The sequence below is a fragment of the Peromyscus maniculatus genome, chromosome 11, assembly GCF_049852395.1.
Source record: "Peromyscus maniculatus bairdii isolate BWxNUB_F1_BW_parent chromosome 11, HU_Pman_BW_mat_3.1, whole genome shotgun sequence".
NCBI classification, from domain to species: domain Eukaryota; kingdom Metazoa; phylum Chordata; class Mammalia; order Rodentia; family Cricetidae; genus Peromyscus; species Peromyscus maniculatus.
Window position 1 is genome coordinate 74,734,544 of NC_134862.1, and position 18,269 is coordinate 74,752,812.

The following is an 18,269-nucleotide window of genomic DNA, read 5'->3' on the forward strand; positions in this document are numbered from 1 at the left end:
ACCACATGGGGGCGCCAGACTAAATATTTTCATAGACCTTTACGATGACAGGAGAGACTGCTACACGGCGGCTCGTTGGTCTAGGGGTATGATTCTCGCTTAGGGTGCGAGAGGTCCCGGGTTCAAATCCCGGACGAGCCCTCTTTTGTGACCTTCAGTTTTTTTTGTTGAAAAGTAAATAAATGCACAAAATGTATCAGAAACTTAAAATTGCTCTTTCAAAACCAAACGAACAAAACAAACAAAAAACAGCACACTTTACATTCAAGTTCCGATAAAAGGAATAACGTGGAAGCCTAAATGTTTTCTAGCCGAGTTCTTCCCCGCCTATTCCGATCGCAGGGACCGGGGGTGCTCGGTAGTTTGCAGCCGGGTTTAAGCCATCACGCCTGGGCTGCTCTGTCGTCAAGCGGGGCTACGGTTTCCAGGGATTCTGGAACGCCGCCCTTCCAATCCCCGACGCCCCTGCCACGTGTGGAGCGTCCGGCTCTCCCCGGTTTCTGCACGGAGCGTGTGCTTCAGCGTCCCGCCCTGCTGACCCACACTGAAGTCAGCGGGTCCTTTGCTTCGAAAATGAAGTCGATGGGCAGCCGAGCTCCGAGGTTTCACTTAGTCTTTAGGTAAGAAGTGTACGAAAAGTGAAACCGATTTTAATCTCCAAACGAAAGGGGGGCGAGAAAAAGACATATAAAACCAGGGCTCGTCCGGGATTTGAACCCGGGACCTCTCGCACCCGAAGCGAGAATCATACCCCTAGACCAACGAGCCGCTCTCGGCAGCAGCGCTCTCGGCGCCTCCCTTCAACCTCCCTCAGGACCTCCTCGCTGACCCGGCCGGGAAACCTTCGTGCGCGCAGTTCTCTCGGTTCCGAGGCACCGGGGCCAGAACTCCTCCGCGACCCGCCGAGCGGAGCCGGGAGCACGCGCCTTTGCCGGATTGCGGGCGCCGCCGCCCCCAGCGGGGCGGAGTTGGGATCGCCCGGGGGCACCCGGCCCTCGGCCGCGGCAGGGAGCCCTGGAAGGAGCCGGGCGGGGGAGGGAACGCGCCTCCGCCTGGCTCCGGAGACCAAGCCTTAGAGTTTATGGGGGACAGGGATCTTCCCCCGAAATTCCCACGTTTTCAGCACTTTGTGCTGAAGCCACTTGATATTCAATTCGGCGCAGTCCCCGAAGCACTCCTAGGGCCGTGCCCTTCTGCAGCGGGAGGGGACTGAGGTCCGGAGACCTTAAGTGGTTCACTTAAGGAAGTGGAGCTCCCGGAAGGACCCCCGCGCTCCTGGAAGGTGGGACAGCAGGGGCCGGGGGCGGGGAGAGGGACTCGGGGTGGGTGGGGTGCAGGGAGGCAATGGGGCCAGCTGAACGGCCGGTCCCACTGTCCCGTGGGTCCCACTGTCCCGTGGGTCCTACTGTCCCGCCCTGCAGCACTCTGAGCTAAGGCTCACGCGGGTTTAGCTTCTCAGCCAGGCGTCCGGACTGGGCTAGCCTTAGTCCCTGCTCTCTCCCCCGACCTTCCCGTCTCCATGCTTAAGGCAGCGCTGTAGAGATTGCTCGCTTTCAAAGCTTTCTTCCCTCCTTAGGCTATCATGGATTCAGTCCATACATAGGGCCTTTGTCCCTGTGGTCAGACTTCTCCGGGGTCCTCCTGGCAGGTTTGCCCTCTCACTGGTTCGTGCCTGCTTCTCTGCTCCTTCCTCCCTTCCTTCTCTCCCACTACTTCTTCTTCCTCTTCCTCTTTTTCTTCCTCCTCATATTTTCTTCGTTTGTTCTTTCTTTTTCGAGACAGGGTTTCTCAGTGTAGTCCTGGCTGTCCTGGATCTCGCTCCGTAGACCAGGCTGGCCTCGAATTCAATAAAGGTTAACCAACAGATCATTTTGCTGGCAATAGATACGTATGCAAACACGTGCTGGAAAACGCTTACGAATAATAAATGAACCGTTTTGTTAACTTACGCACATCTTGTACGCAACTTAAAGGAAGTATACCTGGAAATATTTCTATGTGAAATCCATAACAACCAGGCATAGCGCCACCGCAGAGGCAGAGGCAGAGAGGTAGGTATGAGTTCCAGGCCAGCCAAGGCTACATAGGGAGACCCTGTCTTTAAAATAAGCAAATAGATAGATAGATAGATAGATAGATAGATAGATAGATAGATAGATAGATAGATAGATAGATAGATAGATAGATAGATAGATCACATTGAAATACAAATCAACAGTCTTACACACCAGTCTCTCAGGAACTCTTAAGAAAATAACCGAGTGATTCTTGTTAGAAATGTCCTGTCCCCCATCCATCATTTCTGTTTTAACTGGAAACAGATCTACCCACATAGGTTTTGGAATCTTTGAACCCCCACCTTTCACAGCATAGCAAGATAGCAAGCATTCTCCACTGTGGCCAGACCCTGCTTTATTCAAGATGTACAGTTTCTTTAGAAAACTCGGACGGTCCAATGTTGCCAATGAAAAGGAACCACCATAAATAAGCCTGGTATGAAAGCGAGCTCACTTTGTAGGGGCACCCACGTCCCCACCCCCTGTACTGTTACTACACATCTGCGTGGACCCTCCAGGGAAAGAAGCCACTCCCAGGATAACTAGCACTGACTTTCCATCTCCCGGGGACAGACTGTTTATCCTAAGCTCTCGTTCTCACTCTCTTCGGGTGTGAATATCGGTTGTTTATTCATTTCTTCCATACTGCTTACTGCACTTACTTTGATAAAGTGTTGGAAAGCCTCCACGCATTCCTGCAGCTGGCTGGAATTGACATATGTGTTTCCTGGTCGTCCTTGGGCACCTGTATATTTTTTTGGCCAACATCACCCAATTTAATTTCTCGTATTTCTTCCTTATCAGAAGCACTTGTCATATTATAAAGGAGAAAAGCTGTCCTCTCACTTTCAACAGGTATAACCCCATTTGGTGTCAGGTATCTCTCAAATCGGTCATGTCTTCTATCCAGTTATAATTTGGTAGTCATTGCCCCAAAAAAGAGACAGAAGGGGAGGGTGGCTCAGCAGTTAAGAGCACTGTCTGTTCCTCCAGAGGTCAGGAGTCCAATTCCCAGCAACCACATGGTGGCTCACAACCATCTGTAATGAGATCTGGCGCCCTCTTCTGGCCAGCAGTCATAAATGCTATATACATAATAAATATTTTTTTTTTTTTAAAAAAAGGGGTGTGTGTGTGGGAGAGGTGGTTCAGTGCCCGCCACCAAGTCTGATGACCTGAGCTTGATCCCCAGGACTGACGTGGTGAAAAGGAGAAATCTGACTCCTGCAAGTTGTCTTCTGACCTCCACGTGCGTGTCCACACACACATATGAACACACACTAAATAAATAACTTTAAAAGAGAGGGAGAAGGGATGCCAGAGCTACGTTATGAAAGAACTGCTGTCCGGTGGGCACCTGTACCTGCCACAGAAGATCCCACAGTCCCGCTCTGTTGCACAGACTTTTTCTCCCTCCTTCCCCGCACCCACTTTTAAGATTGGGGCTAGGGATGTAGCCCAGCTGGCAGAGTGCAGGCTAGTATGTATAAAGCCCTCCATTTGGTGCTCAGCACCTTATACAACAGGAGTGATGATGCATGCCTGGATCCTAGCGCTCGGGAATTGGAGACAGGAGGGGTTAGAAGTTCAAGGTTTTGAGTTGGCCCAGCCTGGGATATTAGAGAATCTGTTTCGGAACAAAACAAAGATGCACTGAGAAAAATTAAGATAAGCAATATTTTTTTTTTTAAAAATCCTTCTTTATTTGATTTTATGTTTGTATGTGCACCATACGTCCACAGTGCCCATAAAGGTCAGAAGGTTGTGAGCTGTCTCACAGGTGCTGGGAACCAAACCCTGGTCCTCTACAAGAGCAATAAGCACCTTACCTGCCGAGCGATCTCTCTAGCGCCAAGATAAGTTACGTTTTTAAAGTACAAAGAAGACAGGGCTTGCAAAACTGTGCATTTCAGTGTGTCTACTCAAGAACGAATCGGACACAGCCGCAGGCATCACAGAGCAGCAGGCCCTTTTGTGCCTTTCCACCAAATGCTTCCAGAACTCATCAAGAAGACAGTTTCAGCCACTCCCGGGAGGTGAAGGCCAACCTTGATGCGGAAGTGCCCAGTGCCACCCAGCTCTCTGGCTTCTTTAGCTATCAGACAGTAGTGGTTAGTACAAGGGGTCCTAGTGCCTGAAGATGACACTGTTTTCTTGGGGGGCATGAGTCCCCCCATCTTAGTAGCACCTACTCTTTGAGCAGTAACCATGAAGTCATTCTAGAATCTTGTTTTTGAGAGCTCGTCAAAAGGTAATTCAGTCCACTCATTAAAAAATGTTTTGGCCGGGTGGTGGTGGCACACACCTTTAATCCCAGCACTCAGGAGGCAGAGGCAGGTGGATCTCTGTGAGTTCGAGGCCAGCCTGGACTACAGAGTGAGTGTCAGGCTCTCTCTCTCGCTCTCTCTCTCTCTCTCTCTCTCTCTCTCTCTCTCTCTCTCTCTCTCTCCCCCCCCCCATGCATGCACACACCTTGGTACATGTGTAGGGTAAGAGGACAACATATGGGAGTTAGTTTTCTTCCTCCATCATGTGAATCCTGGGGATTGAACTTAGGCTGCCAGATTTGACAGCATGCACTATTACCCACTATTACCCTCATTTCTCTGTGTAACAGCCCTGGCTGCCCTGGAACTTGCTTTGTAGACCAGGCTGGCCTCAGACCCACAGAGATCCTCCTGCCTCTGCCTCCCGAGTGCTAGGATCAAAGGCATGCACCACCACTGCCCCGCTGTGGGCACTGATTTTATAGGCTGCCTAATTTCCAGTAATTGCCTCGTTTCTATGTGAAACTATGTCATGAAGAACCGGAGTCGTCATCACTCACCCGAGGACCCAGCAAGGTCAGAGCTGACCTCCACCTCCAGGACTCTGCACCTGTGTACCTGGCCTTTCCTGAAGGAGCTCAGAAACGGACACACGTGAGATGACAGACGGGCTTACATTTTATTTAGCCTAGCCTGGCATCAAGTTCACCATGTAACCCAGGCTGGCCCTGAACTCAAGGTAATCCTTCTGCCATTCTAGGCAAACACTATACTAACTGAGCTACATCCCCAGCCCATCATGGCATTAATCTAAAAGGCCTAACTGGGAGATGATGTTGTCTTTCTAATTGTGTATCCTTTACTTGACATATAACTACCTAGTTGACTGAGCTCAGGCCCAAATCTGTATGGCTGGCTTTGTTGGTGGTCATCTCTGTGCTGGCGTGGAGTAGGCCCTGCACCTTCTTATGGTCACCCAGTGTCCCGACTAGTTTTCTGTCATCTTGATACAAGCTAGAGTCATCTGAAAGGAGGGAACCTCCACTGAGAAAATGCCTCCATCATATCCAGTTGTAGGGATTTTCTTAACCGGTGATTGAAGTGGGAGGGCCCAGCCCTCCTCCATGGCCTCGTCTAAGTTCCTGCCTCCAGATTCCTGTCCTGTTTGAGTCCTTGTCCTGACTTCCTTCAATGATGACCAATGAGATGTAAATTTCAGCCTAATAAACCATTTTCTCCCCAAGTTGCTTTGGTTATGGTTTCATCACAGCAATAGGAACATGAAGCCAGACAGTTAACTAACTCTATATGAAGCTGAACCAATGTTTTTATTGACAGCTTGGAGTCACCTTGATTAGAGGGAACCTCAGCTGAAGAATTGCCCGGATCGCATTGACCTGTGGCTGTGACTATGAGATATTGTCTTGATTGATGTAGGAGGGTCCGGTCTACTGTGGGCGGTACCCTCCCTAGGCAGGTGGGCCTGGGCTGTAAAGAAAGCTAGTTGAGCAAGCCAGGGAGAGTGAGCCAGAAAGCAGCATTCTTCTGTGATGTATGCCTTGGTTCCTGCTTGAGTTCCTACTGTGACTTCCTTCAGTCATGAACTGTGACCGGGAAGTGAAAGGCAAATAAACCCTTTCCTCCCCAAGTTGCTTTGGCTCAGAATGTTTTGTCACAGCAACAGAAAAGCAAACCAGAATAAACAGGATCTTCTAAATTTGGCGGATTTCTTCCTCCTCCCTGTTCCTGTAGGAAGGATGCAGTTTGAAACACAATTTGAACTAGAAAAGCCACGAAAGGAGGTCTTATTCTTCAGCTTGTCACTATGGAAGAGTCTGTTTTCTTTCAAACCTTTAAAGAAATCCCAATGAAACAACATCTTCCTGGCCTGGTTGTGACAATGTGTTACCTAAGACACAGACAAGCTTTGTGTATATGCATGTTAGTGTGTATGTGTGTGTGTGTGTGTGTGTGTGTGTGTGTGTGTGTGTGTGTGTGTATGTGTGTGTGTATTTAAGACAATGAAGCCCAGGCTGGCCTCAAACTCTTCGAAACCTTCCTGCCTCAGCTTCCACAGGGAAAGGGTTACAGGGGTAAGTCACCATGCCTAGCTTCAGATAACCTTCTTTAAACTTAAGTATTATCTCTAGGCATGGGGCTGAATGCCTTTAATCCAATACCTAGCATGCAGGAAGCAGAGGCAGGAGGATCCCTATGAGTTTGAGGCTAGCCTGGTCTACAACGCACTCTCCAAGATAGCCAGAACTATAGAGAGACCCTGTCTCAATGCATCCCCCCAAAACAAAACAAAAAAAAACCCACGCAAATGTGGAATCCTCCCTAGCCACCATGAAAGTCCAGGACTCAGTCCTGGGTGCTTCAGAAAGAGAGCCCAAGTTTCCAGAGGAGAACAGGAGAGCGTCTGCCCTTTAGAGACACCCTGCCAAGAGGCTCCTTAGTAATGAAGAACCCCTGGGAATAGGGCTGTTTTCATAAGCTGGAACAAATGATGTAAGTGACAGCCAGCGGGCTGAGATTCGGGGACATGGACAAAGCTACCTTGACGCCATCAGGCATGTCCCTGCGGTGTCACAAAGATACCACATTTTCAAGTTGCTCCTTTCTCACCTTCTACTACATGCCTTTAGGAGAATAGTTTCTTTTCACACCTACAGCCTGCCCTTGCTTTTACATACCTTCGCCACCACACATAATCATAAAGTATCATAGTTATCACTCCCTGTTACCCACAAAGCAGTCCCCTGAGTGTAGAAACAGTCTACTGAGATGCACAAATAAAACCACGGATTCTTCAAGGGGCGGATGCCCCCGGTGGTGAACAACAAGTAAGTAGCCAATATGCAGAACTCAAAAAATGCCTGACACACACTTTTCCCCCAAATCTGTTCAAGTTCAAAGTTTATAATGTATATGACATTGCCAGTCTTGACCAGGTCACAAGTTTATTACAACTTACAAACTATTTTGAAAAATAATGTGTCTCACATATTAACACTCTCTTGGAATCAGAAAACCTATAGACTGGATGAGAAAACTGAGGTACCACCAGTGACGTTGGCCTTTTTAAGTCCGTGATACCGTTTTCTGGAGCCAGAGTTGGTGTGGTCTAATGGACTTCCGGGAAAACCATCCCTCTAGAAGGCAGGTCTGTACCCTGAGACATAGAACTAGTCAGCTCAGAATAAGGACCAACCCTGAAGATTTATCATTTATTTACCATTTCTTCAGCAGGAGTGCATGAAGAGGGGTGTGGAGGTGAGCAGGGGAATGGACAGTCAGATCCCATCCCACAAACCCTCCTTCATCTCCAGACAGAACACTAAGCGAAAGTTCCTGATAAAAACAGACCGAAGACCCCAATTCAGACCTCCTGAGTCCAGGAGAAGAACCTGGCCTTGGCTTTGAGAAATGCTTACTGAGAACCCGACATAGTGATGCATGCCTACAATCCAGAGGCAGAGGCAGTTCAAGACCAGCCCGGGCTATATAGTGAGTTGAAGGCTACATGGTGAGATTAAAAAAAAAAAAAAAAAAAAAAGCAAAAGCAAACAAACACAAGCTTTCTAGAGAAGCCAAGAGGGATGCTCTCAGAAGGTAAGCTGAACCCTGGGTACGAAAGGCACCTCCCAGAGGTCGGCCCATGTTCAAGTGTAACCGTGGGAGACTGCGATCCCGCCTGCATCATCATGTAGGCATACTGCTGTTGCACCTTCAGGGGGAGGAAACGAAGCACAAAGCAGCCTGGCTGAGCATCCTGCCTCTCCACAGGAGTTCCTGTACCATCCCCTCCTGGTGGGGGAGGGTGGTAGGACGGGATGAGAGGGACCAGTCACCACCCCTTGTTATCAGCCAGATTACGTGACCAGAAACGCGCCGGCCCTTGGAACAGACAGGAACAAGTTTTGAAATGTCCTAATAAATATCTCTTGGAGTCTAATGTTTTTGAAATTGGTTGGCCCTCTTCCCCTTGGAGCAAGTGGAAAGATCGTCTTGAGGGCTTTGATATGCTTTTAGGTCTTCTGTAACTTAGAGGATTTTACCTTCCACAAGACGATCTTCTCTACCTCAAGTTAGTTTTAAGTTACATCTGAGAACCATAAAAAGTTTAGAACAATGGAAAAGGCTGTAACTTTACAGAAACTGAACCAGAGCCTAGTCGGGTGGTCAGCTGTAGGAAGAGGTGGGGGGTCAAGAGGATGACCAGTAATGCCGAGGAGTGGGTTGTTCGTCACCACGGCAAATCGCTGCTTTAAATATGTTTTACTTTGAGTCAAGTTCGTCAAGTGACACACACTGAAGTTGATAAAACTCTACCGCCGTCAACTCTAATCTCCAAAGAGAAGACATTTGCTGCGGCCTACAGGGGATGGTCCACCCTGCATCCTGGGCTGACTCCAGATTCCCAGTGGATTCTGCTTCTGCAGTGGCTTCATGCGCTGCTGCTGCTGCTGCTGCTGCTGCTGCTGCTGCTGCTGCTGCTGCTGCCATTTCCAAGGAGATGTCTCTGGTGGCTTCATCACCGGCTCTCACATTCGAGTGTCCTCGATGGGGATGTCATCCTGTGAACAGGGAAAGAAAGACCGACACTCAGCAGATCTCCTTGGGGATGTGAGATAAGGCAAAAATCATAAAGTAGGAGTGAGCCAGCAGGCAATGTGCCTGATTGTATTTATTTGCACGTCATTTAATCTTCAAAACCTTAGGGGAGTTAGGTGGTTCTAGTAACTATGTTATAGGTGAAACGGTTAAGGCATTGAGAGAGGGAAGTGACTTCCCAGGATCGCACAGCTAGCAAATGGTAGACTGGGGACTTCATCCCCGGGAGCAGAGCTTGAGATGCTAAATTACTTTCCAGGGCTAACAGAGCAGGAAGGTAATCCTTTAGCTACCACCTTACACTTGATGTCTATGTAACTTTCCCCTGCTCTATGGTGTGTGTGTGTGTGTGTGTGTGTGTGTGTGTGTGTGTGTGTGTGGTGTATATACAGTTTCATGCAATGTGTGTACAACTGCACATACATATCTGTGTGTAGAGGCAGATGCTGGATGTCTTCCTAAGTTCTTGTCCATCTTGTTTGTTTGTTTATAAACAAGAGTCTTGTTGTGTAGTCCTGGCTGGCCTGGAACTAGCTATGTAGACCAGGCAAGCCTCAAGAGATTCACCTGCCTCAGTCTCCCAAAGGCTGGATTAAAGATATGTACCACCATGCACTGCTTTGTCTACCCCCCTATCCTTTTGAAGAGCGGTGTAGAGGATTGGAGTTTAGATCCTCACTTTTGCATGGCGAGAACTTTACCAACTGCACTCTTCCCCCTTCCTCGTGAAGAATGCTTTGCTCCGTCCCTTGAACATCACATAGCCCTGCTGGCAGGCAGAGCCCACATAGTCTGTCTTGTTTCTGCCGCTGCGTTTTCCCCACTTTGAAGGCCCAGTCTCTCCCACAGCGATGAAGACAGCCTGTGCTTCTTGGGTGCTGACTGAACAAGAGCGACTGTAATTTATTTGATCAATTGATTTCTGTCAACCAAAGCCACAACCTGGGATCAGATTGGGAGTGGGAAACCACTTCTTATGGCATCCTGCCTGTCTCTGCCAGCCCAAGGAAAGACCCAGGAGAGGCCTGGGTGCCTGGGGGAAATGCCAAGAGACCTCTCATAACTACTGTCACTGGGGAGCCCTTTGTCCTGGTGTCTGAGGTGTTCTGACTCTAATCCAGAGGAGACAGGAAGCAATAGTCCTTGTAGAGTAGACAGATAATTCACACAGACAGTGGAGCTTCACGAACAGTTTGTTCTTATACCTTGAACAGGTGCCTACCTGGCCAGCGCTGAGGGAGCTTAGAGACCTTGGACAATTTCCAGGCCCACCATACCTTCCGATCTAAAACGAGGAGGGTGAACCAACTAGTACTGAAGTTGATTGGGGATGGGGGTGTGTGGAGAGGTGCAGGGCGGGGGGTCTTCTTTATCTGAGCTGCTGTTTGCCGGGACAGTGCTTCTGAGGTATTCTCTCCCTTGGCCAGGGCTCTCTGGGTTAGGAATGCAGAGTGTAAAGCTGGAGAGATGACCAGAGGGCCTGCCCCATAGTTCCTGCCTGAATTTTCTTCAGGAAGCCACCCTCGACCCGAGACTCTCCAGAAATAACAAGGCCCCTCCAACTTCGCACCCAGGAGACCCCCCACTCCTGAGGACCAGAAGAGGCTGTCAGTGAGAGGTGTGGGAGCCACTGGTGGAGGACTACTTGGACTCCAAGAGGACTAAGGGTTTGGGTATTTACGGTAATTTGGGGATTTAGTGGAATCTCCCAGTTCTAGAAGATTCTAGAAGACTGTTCATTCTAAATCAAATGTAAAGGAGGCTCAGATAGAAATGGAAAGTATTAAAGTGTCATACTCCCTGAGTGCATGTGACACTTTCTTCTCCCCAATTTCCTTGGTATGATAAAACCTGAGGACCTGGGAGGAGCATTCCCAGAGCAGTAACCCCTCTTGTACCTGGGCTCTTGTTCTGTCACTGGGAGTCATTTACTTCGAGCCAAGGGACTTTACTCCTCTTTAAAAATTCATCTGTTCAGCTGGACATAGTGGCGCACACCCGTCCCAGTCCTCAAGAGGCTGAAGCAGGAGGATTTCCTTGAGTTCAAGACCCCCTGGACTAACAGTGAGCATCAGGCCAGCCTGAGCTATAGAGTAAGACCTTGTCTTGGGAAACTAATCAATTAGCTAAAAGTCATTCATCTTCTGTACATGTATTTTTGAAAGACCCACCCCGTTCCAGAGTCTACAGTAAGTTTGGAGGGCATACTAGAAGAAAAGTGCAAGAGACAATAATAATAAAGAGGAGAGGAGCCGCAAGGCTGGTGGCTCCGGGGTTAAGAGCCCTTGGTGCTCCTGCGGAAGACCTGGGTTTGGTTTCCAGCACCCACATGGTGGTTCACAACCATCCCTAACTCCACTTCTAGAGGATCCAATACCTTCCTTTACACTCCGCAGGCACCAGGCATGCACGTGGTGCACCTACATACATGCAGGCCAAACATGCATACACCTAAAACGAAGTAAACAAATCTAAAAAATAAATCAACAAAACTCGGGCAAATGTCAAAGGAGGATTATGGGAGAGGGTAACTGTGGGGCGGGGACAGATTTCTTTGACTGAGTGGTCACAAGAGAGGCTTTAGTGAGGAGCATCGGCTGAGCTGAGACCTGAGGATGGGTCAGAAGGGGCCATCTGAGGATCAGGAAGAGGAGTGTTCTTGTCGGAGGGGGCTACAAAGGTAGAGCTCCGAGTAGGGAATGGACCCGGTGTGCTGCAGGGAAAAGACGCCGGATTGCTAGAGCGCAGCTCTGGGGGGAGCCAGGGAAGGAAGTGTGTGTCCATTCCGAATCGGATCTGTTTTTGGAAAGCAGATGGCTGCAGACGTTAACGAAGGATGTCAAGGCGAGATCGCACCAGCTTTAAGGCACATCCTGCATCCCAAGACTGCTCTCTTATGCGAGAAAAGAGGAGGAAATCCAAGACACAGGGACAGAAAGGCCACAGCGAGATGGTGACAGAGGCTGGAGAGAGGCATCCTCCCCCCACAGACTGCCAAACACTTAGGACAGCCACCAGAAGCTGGGGGAGGCAGGGAAAGATTGTTAGGGCGCCAGCAGCAGCTAACAGAAGAGGGACAGGGTCTCTTTCAGCCCTCTGGAGGGGCTCAGTTTATTAATTTTGGTGTCTCTGACGTTCTGAACTGTGAGAGACAACATCCTTATTATTCATTCATTCATTCATTCATTCATTCAGAGACGGGGTTTTTAACTCAGGCTGTCTTGGACTATGTAGCCTACACTGGCCTTGAACTCATGCCATCCTTCCATCTCACCCTGAGTGCTGGGATTTCAGGCATGAGCAGCACACTTGGTTTATTTCTGTTGCTTCAAGCCTGTGGTGCTGTGCCTAGAACCCTAACAAAAGAGGTGAGAAATCCTGCCAAGAGCAGCTCCATGCCAGCCAACGACCCATCGACCGACGGACGATGCGGTGACCGTGTAGAGAATGAATCTTATCGAGAGAACGAAAAGGGTGCCAGAAAGACCACCATAGCAGATGCACGTGGTGGCGGAGGGAGCTACAAAATCGGAAAGGAAGACATAAAGGTGACTGAGCTGAGGAAACAGTCAGAACAGGCTGGGGTGGGTGCCCCGTTGTCCTTGGGGAGCTTCCAAGCCTCTACAGAACCGGGTCTTCCCCTGAAGCAACAGGTGAGTTCGGGGGGATTTCTGGGAGCTGGGGGGAGCAGACAGGTGGAGGGGGAAGGTCCAGGGTGTGGAGGCTGACAGAAGGGCAGGGACTGTGCTGTCTCCTTTCTCAGATGCAACACGGGACATTGCCTGCGACTACGTGGATGTCACACAAAGCCTCCTCTGAAGACCCAACCCACGGCCACTTGTGGTTGTCAGTGTCCCCGATGTCTTGTCCCTGCTCTCTCCACACAGACTCACCCCGGAACCCCAACGGCAGCACCCCGCAAAACCCCCCAGCAGACCTTGCCAGCATCTGTCACCCAGTTGTCAAGCCCTGCTCACCCCATGCACACCCCAGAAGCTGGCCCAGTCAGCTGGAGGCAGGCCAGGCCACGAGACACACTTCCCTTCTTGTCTCTCCACAGAGACAGGCCGTCTCTACTCAGTCAGCACACGGTGAGGGGCCTGGTGACTTTGTTCCTGCACACTGAGCTGATTGAGCACCAGCCTGGGAGGAACAGGACACGGGACAGCAGGGGCAGCTCTGGCCATGACCCGGTTTGAACCACGCGGGCCACCTACCGTGGAGACTTCGTGATCATTCTGGATCTCATTGCTGGTCTCTCCTGGGACACCGTCGACCCCTGGGCTGCAGCCCGGCTCCAGAGATGCTCTCTCCTTTTGCTTGGTCTCCAGCTCGGGGACAACAGTGCCCTCTACTCTTCCAGGAGAACTTTGGGGGGCCTTCTCCCTGACTGCTCCCGCCTCTGGTGTCTTGGCATCTGCGCTTTTCTGTCCGGACCCCTCCTCTTCATCTGCCACACTCTCCTCAGAGGCTGTCCCTTCAGTGGCCTTCTCAGTGTCTGTATGCTCTCCGGCTGCTGTCCCTTTCTCAGCCTCTGCGCTGCAGGTTTGGGGGGGCTCTGGGGCCTCCAGACCACCCTGGCCAGCTGTGTCTGGATTCTGTCCAGCCTTGTCTCCCGCACTGGCCTCCTCTGGGGTCCCGACCTGCTCTTCTGGCTTCTCCAGGCTGTTGCTCCTTCGAGGAGCCTTTTCTGCAGACCCCAGGGGTCCCTCCACCCCATCTCCCAAGGCCTCTTGGTTGGGTGGGGGAGACCCGGGGGCCTTGTTCTTGCCAGGGAACACATCATCCCCGTTCTCTTCCCTGGTACCATTTTCCTGAGATGGTTCCACAGCCCTGTAGTCCCCAAGGTCCCCACAGTCTGACTGGGACCGCCGGAATTGCCGGGAGGGAGGACGTCTTTTAATTGAGCCTCTTGTCCGCACCTGGGAGAAGATATGAGGGACTATTATCTTGAAAATAAAAAAGCCCAAGAGAAGAACTATGCATGCTGAATGAACTCACTGAAGGTCCATTAGGTTTCCTAGGAGGGTGTGAAGTTATTTGCTGTTTATTATAAATCAGAACCTAGAGCAGCATTTCTAAACTTGTAGGTTAAGACCCCACAGGGGTTGCCTATCAGATATCCTGCTTATCAGATATTTACATTATGATTCATAACAGCAGCAGAATTATGAAGTAGCAACAAAATGCTTGTCTGGTTGGGGGGTCACCACAGCATTAGGAACTGTAGTAAAGGGTCGCAGCCTTAGGAAGGTTGAGAACCACTGCTCTAGAGGATTGTAAAACTACTTGGTAAGCTGCAGATTTTTGTCTCAGGAAAATACAAATGCTTTTCATCGTTTAATGATTTGGGCAGATATCTCAGTGAGTAAAGTGTTTGCTGTGGGTGAGTGAGGGCCTGAGTTTGGAGTCTCGGCACCTTTATGTGAAAAACAGAGACCAGCACACTAGCCAACTGGTGAGCTCTGGGTTCAACGAGAATGGCCCAAAACACTGGAGATGATGTCTCTTGACAAAAGCCCAAAGTTTGAACACCCCAAGTAGTTTCTTTGGGCACACCACAATATGGCGGAGCCAGAACTTACCTTAGTGTAGGAGGGCAGGTGAGTGCCTTCCGGGGGCTGGTCAAAGCTCACAGGCACCTCTTCTGCCTCACCTGGCTGAGACCGGATGCCAGGGCTACTGGGTGTGGAAGGGGGACTGTGAAATGGTGACACTATGGCCTTGAGTCCAGGACTTTTGGGTGAAGCCCCGGGCAGAAGAGCTGCTGGGTCAAAGGCTAAGTTGGCCTGTCGAGGAAAGGGAAAAGATGATGGCATCTGCTTCACTGGCCCTGCAGCTGGTTGAGGATGCCCAACAGGAAACTCTGTGTGCTTCTCCCCAACCAATTATCCGCCGTTACACTATGGCGGCTTCTGGAAGCATGGTCTACCTTCTGGAAGCATGGTTTACCTTCTGGAAGCATGGCCTACCTTCTGGAAGCATGGCCTACCTTCTGGAAGCATGATCTACCTTCTGGAAGCATGGTTTACCTTCTGGAAGCATGGCCTACCTTCTGGAAGCATGGTTTACCTTCTGGAAGCATGGTTTACCTTCTGGAAGCATGGCCTACCTTCTGGAAGCATGGCCTACCTTCTGGAAGCATGGTCTACCTTCTGGAAGCATGGCCTACCCATACCTGCTCACAGCAGGCTGCCTTGGGTGCTCAGATTATGATGAGGTGGATTCAATAGACACTCCAATAGCCCTGGCCTGGCACAGTGGTGTAGCCCCCCCCCCCCCAAGACAGGGTTTCTCTGTGTAGCTTTGGCTGCCCTAGAACTTGTTCTGTAGACCAGCCTGGCCTTGAACTCAGAGATCCACCCACTTCTGCTGGTTGCTGGGGTTAAAGGTATGTGCTCAGGAGACAGAGGTAAGCAGATGTCTGTGAGTTTGAGGTCAGTCTGTTCTACATTGGTGAGCTGGGACTACACAGTGAGACCCTGTCTAACAACAACAACTAACAATAATAATAATAAGTGGAACAGCTCCAATGAGTAGTCACAGGGGCCCAAGGACAAGCTGCTGGCAGCACCTTTAGCTCCCAGATTCTTGCAGTCCTTGGCATCCAGGTCACCTTCCCATCAGCCAGCAGCATTTGCTGCCTATCAATACCTGCTGTCTACGGCTATGACCTTAGCAAACACTCCGCTCAGTCAGCGTTGGGCTCCTGAGAGGAAGGGGGCCTAAACTTCCTGAGGTTCATGGCAGGCCTGCTTGTCCCTCAGGCCTCCAGGTAGAGTTCTGTCTTTGGAGACAGCACAAAGGTGGATTCTGCACTCTGCAGGGTGTCTCTCCTCTGACCCCCTGGGGCGTCACAGTACAGTTGAACCAGATCAAAACGGACACAAGGGAGACCAAAGGAAGAGTTACTCAAAGGTGACTAAAACCTAAGGGACTCTACAGGTTCAGTGAGGGAACATGTGGGAGACCCCAGATCAACCTTACAGACGGTAGAGCAGGAAGATGGTTATGGAGGGATTATGTACTAACAGTCCGGACAGGGCCTCACGAAGCCAGGCCTTCAACTCACTATGTAGCCAGGCATGGCCCCGAACTTCTGAGCTTCCTGATTCTGTCTTCAGAGTTTCGGGCATGCTCCACTATGTCCAGCTTTTGAGCGCTAGGAACTGAACTTTGAATTGAATTGGGTTTTCTGAACTCGGGCAACTGAGCTACATCACCAGGGCACAGATTTTTAGCGCCATCTGGGGGCACACCTCTTCCTCCTGCCCTTACAGACGCTAACCTACACAGTTGAGTAGATCTAACTGGGCTGGTCACATGTAAGACCTCTCAGAGAGGGGACCAGCAGGAGAGGCCGGTGGAGCACCAGAAAGTCCCACACACCCAATTATATTTAACATAGGATCTTTCTCCTACTAGCTGCTTATGATCTTGAGCAAATCTAAATGCCCTTTCTGAGACTCGGGTCCTCTATTTGTCCCAACTTTCAGTGACCTCCACAGCCTTTTATGACTGATTTCTGGGGGCTCTCATGCATTGCTTGCTAGTACCCCACACTCACCAGCCAGCCGCCTCCCCTCCCACCCGCCAGCACTCCCCTGAGCCAAGACTGATGACCTTGAGAGGTCCCAAGAGTTGTTAGTACTCTCAGGCTACAAAGCATTGCACATGTTTAGGAAGGTAGCCATAATTTACTGTGTGAATGCACAAAACAGGACTGAGTCATGGGAAGAATTAAATATAGAAAATACACAAGCTAAGAAGCAGCATTGTTCATATATATGTATATATATGAACGTTTTGATCTGGTTCAACTGTATACACACACACACACACACATATTTAAGTAGCCTATGATGAGTACCAGGGAAAGACTGGACCACAGGAGTCATGGGAGCATGCATGAAGTAGGCAGGATGCATTTTACACATACCTGAAGCTTCTCAATCAGAGGAGAGCTCTTCACCTTGATTTTAGGTGGGTGGCTGGTGCTGTATGGTGATTTCTACAGAGAGCAAATAAACCCAAAAGAATCAAGTGAGCCGGGGGAGGAGAGGGGGCAGTCTCTTAAGCTGTCTTCACCTTGGTGCTGCACCCACTTACCTCGCAGGCCTGGAGGAGGCAAGGCTTCCTGTATCCACCCCCCTCATCTCACCACAAGCAAGACTGCTTGAGTTTGAGCTGAGAAGTCAGGGCAGACATTCATACCACAGGAAGCCTCCCATCCCAGGAAGAATGACTTCATTGTCATTAGGAGGAAAAACTACATCTGGGGGGCGGGGATCAAGGCCTTCACCTCATGGCCTTCTACAAGGCAAATCAACAATTGGAGGGAATTTCACAGACAAAAGGCAGAAATGGTCATAAACAAAGCAACAAATCACAGGCTGGGGATGGAATTAGACAGAGGTATTATTAAAATCCCTTCACTGAATTAATATTTTGGAAAATCCCACCCATGGCCTGGTTCATATATTAATTTTCCCAAACACCGAATATTCAGTTTAATTTAGCAGATACATGTGTCAAGTATCTACCAAATGCCATCATGTATCATGCTAGTTCCACGAGGACGAGTGTGATTGACTGTCTGCCCTTAACTGACAGGCTGTGGTTGCTATCTATTACGTGTGCTCTGTCAATTACTTTCGTGATCAATGTACACCATGAATTTTTCCTGCTTTCAGATTATGTATTTGTAAAAAGACTGGCTCCCTGTTTTATGTTAAATTCCCACTACTTTGCAAAAGTGATGGCCGTCGTACGATGATTCAATGATGGTGGAGAATAGAAGATGATTTTCATGGTGACAGACAGGGCCGAGCACAGAAGGGGTTTTCCAGTAGTTTGGGACCAATATAAATGACCTCCCCCCATCTCCATATACGACTGTACTGGGACCACAGAAAAGAAATACTGCTGCTCTCTTGGTAATATTCTGGGGTGTCTGATTATGTTTCAGTTGTAGAGGAAGAGAGACGGACTCAACTGATCAGAGGCCTTTTCAGAAGCCAGTGCCAAGGGAGCGCATGCTGCCATGGGGCAGTCAATGGCTGGGACTCAGAGACCTGCCTCCTTCTGACGCCAACGTTGATGAGTGGACGGATGCCTGCTCTACCAAGATTTCGTGGCTGTGGCAAAGAATGCCAAGGGCTTTCCTTCAAGCTCTAGATTGCCGCTGCCTCCATGAGTCTGCACTGACAGACTCGTTCCTAGGGCAGTCAGTCTGTCATGGAGCCTTTTGTTTCTAGTGAGCATCAAGATCCTTCAGCCCCAATCGGGAGGGTCTTAGTTTCTGGGTGTCACCAAGGATTTCATGTGT

General features: G+C 49.8%; 1 protein-coding gene and 2 non-coding genes across 11 annotated transcripts in view; 1 reads left to right on the forward strand and 2 right to left on the reverse strand.

Annotated features, from left to right (window-relative positions):
• Window positions 1–69: 69 nt before the first annotated feature.
• Window positions 70–141, forward strand: Trnap-agg (transfer RNA proline (anticodon AGG)). Its single transcript has one exon. It is a non-coding gene; the product is annotated as a tRNA-Pro (tRNA).
• Window positions 142–696: 555 nt separating this feature from the next.
• Trnap-cgg (transfer RNA proline (anticodon CGG)) lies at window positions 697–768 on the reverse strand. Its single transcript has one exon. It is a non-coding gene; the product is annotated as a tRNA-Pro (tRNA).
• A 6,500-nt stretch (window positions 769–7,268) lies between these two features.
• Rcsd1 (RCSD domain containing 1) overlaps window positions 7,269–18,269 on the reverse strand; it is a 62,086-nt gene continuing 51,085 nt past the window's right edge. For all 9 annotated transcript variants that reach the window (XM_076547912.1, XM_042258510.2, XM_006988119.4 and 6 more), the window contains 4 exons: window positions 16,881–16,952; window positions 14,527–14,730; window positions 13,159–13,863; window positions 7,269–8,904 (listed from right to left, as the gene is read on the reverse strand). In XM_076547912.1, coding sequence (XP_076404027.1) covers window positions 8,872–8,904; window positions 13,159–13,863; window positions 14,527–14,730; window positions 16,881–16,952 — 1,014 coding nt within the window. In that variant the 3' untranslated portion in view covers window positions 7,269–8,871. The remainder of the gene's footprint in view (window positions 8,905–13,158; window positions 13,864–14,526; window positions 14,731–16,880; window positions 16,953–18,269) is intronic.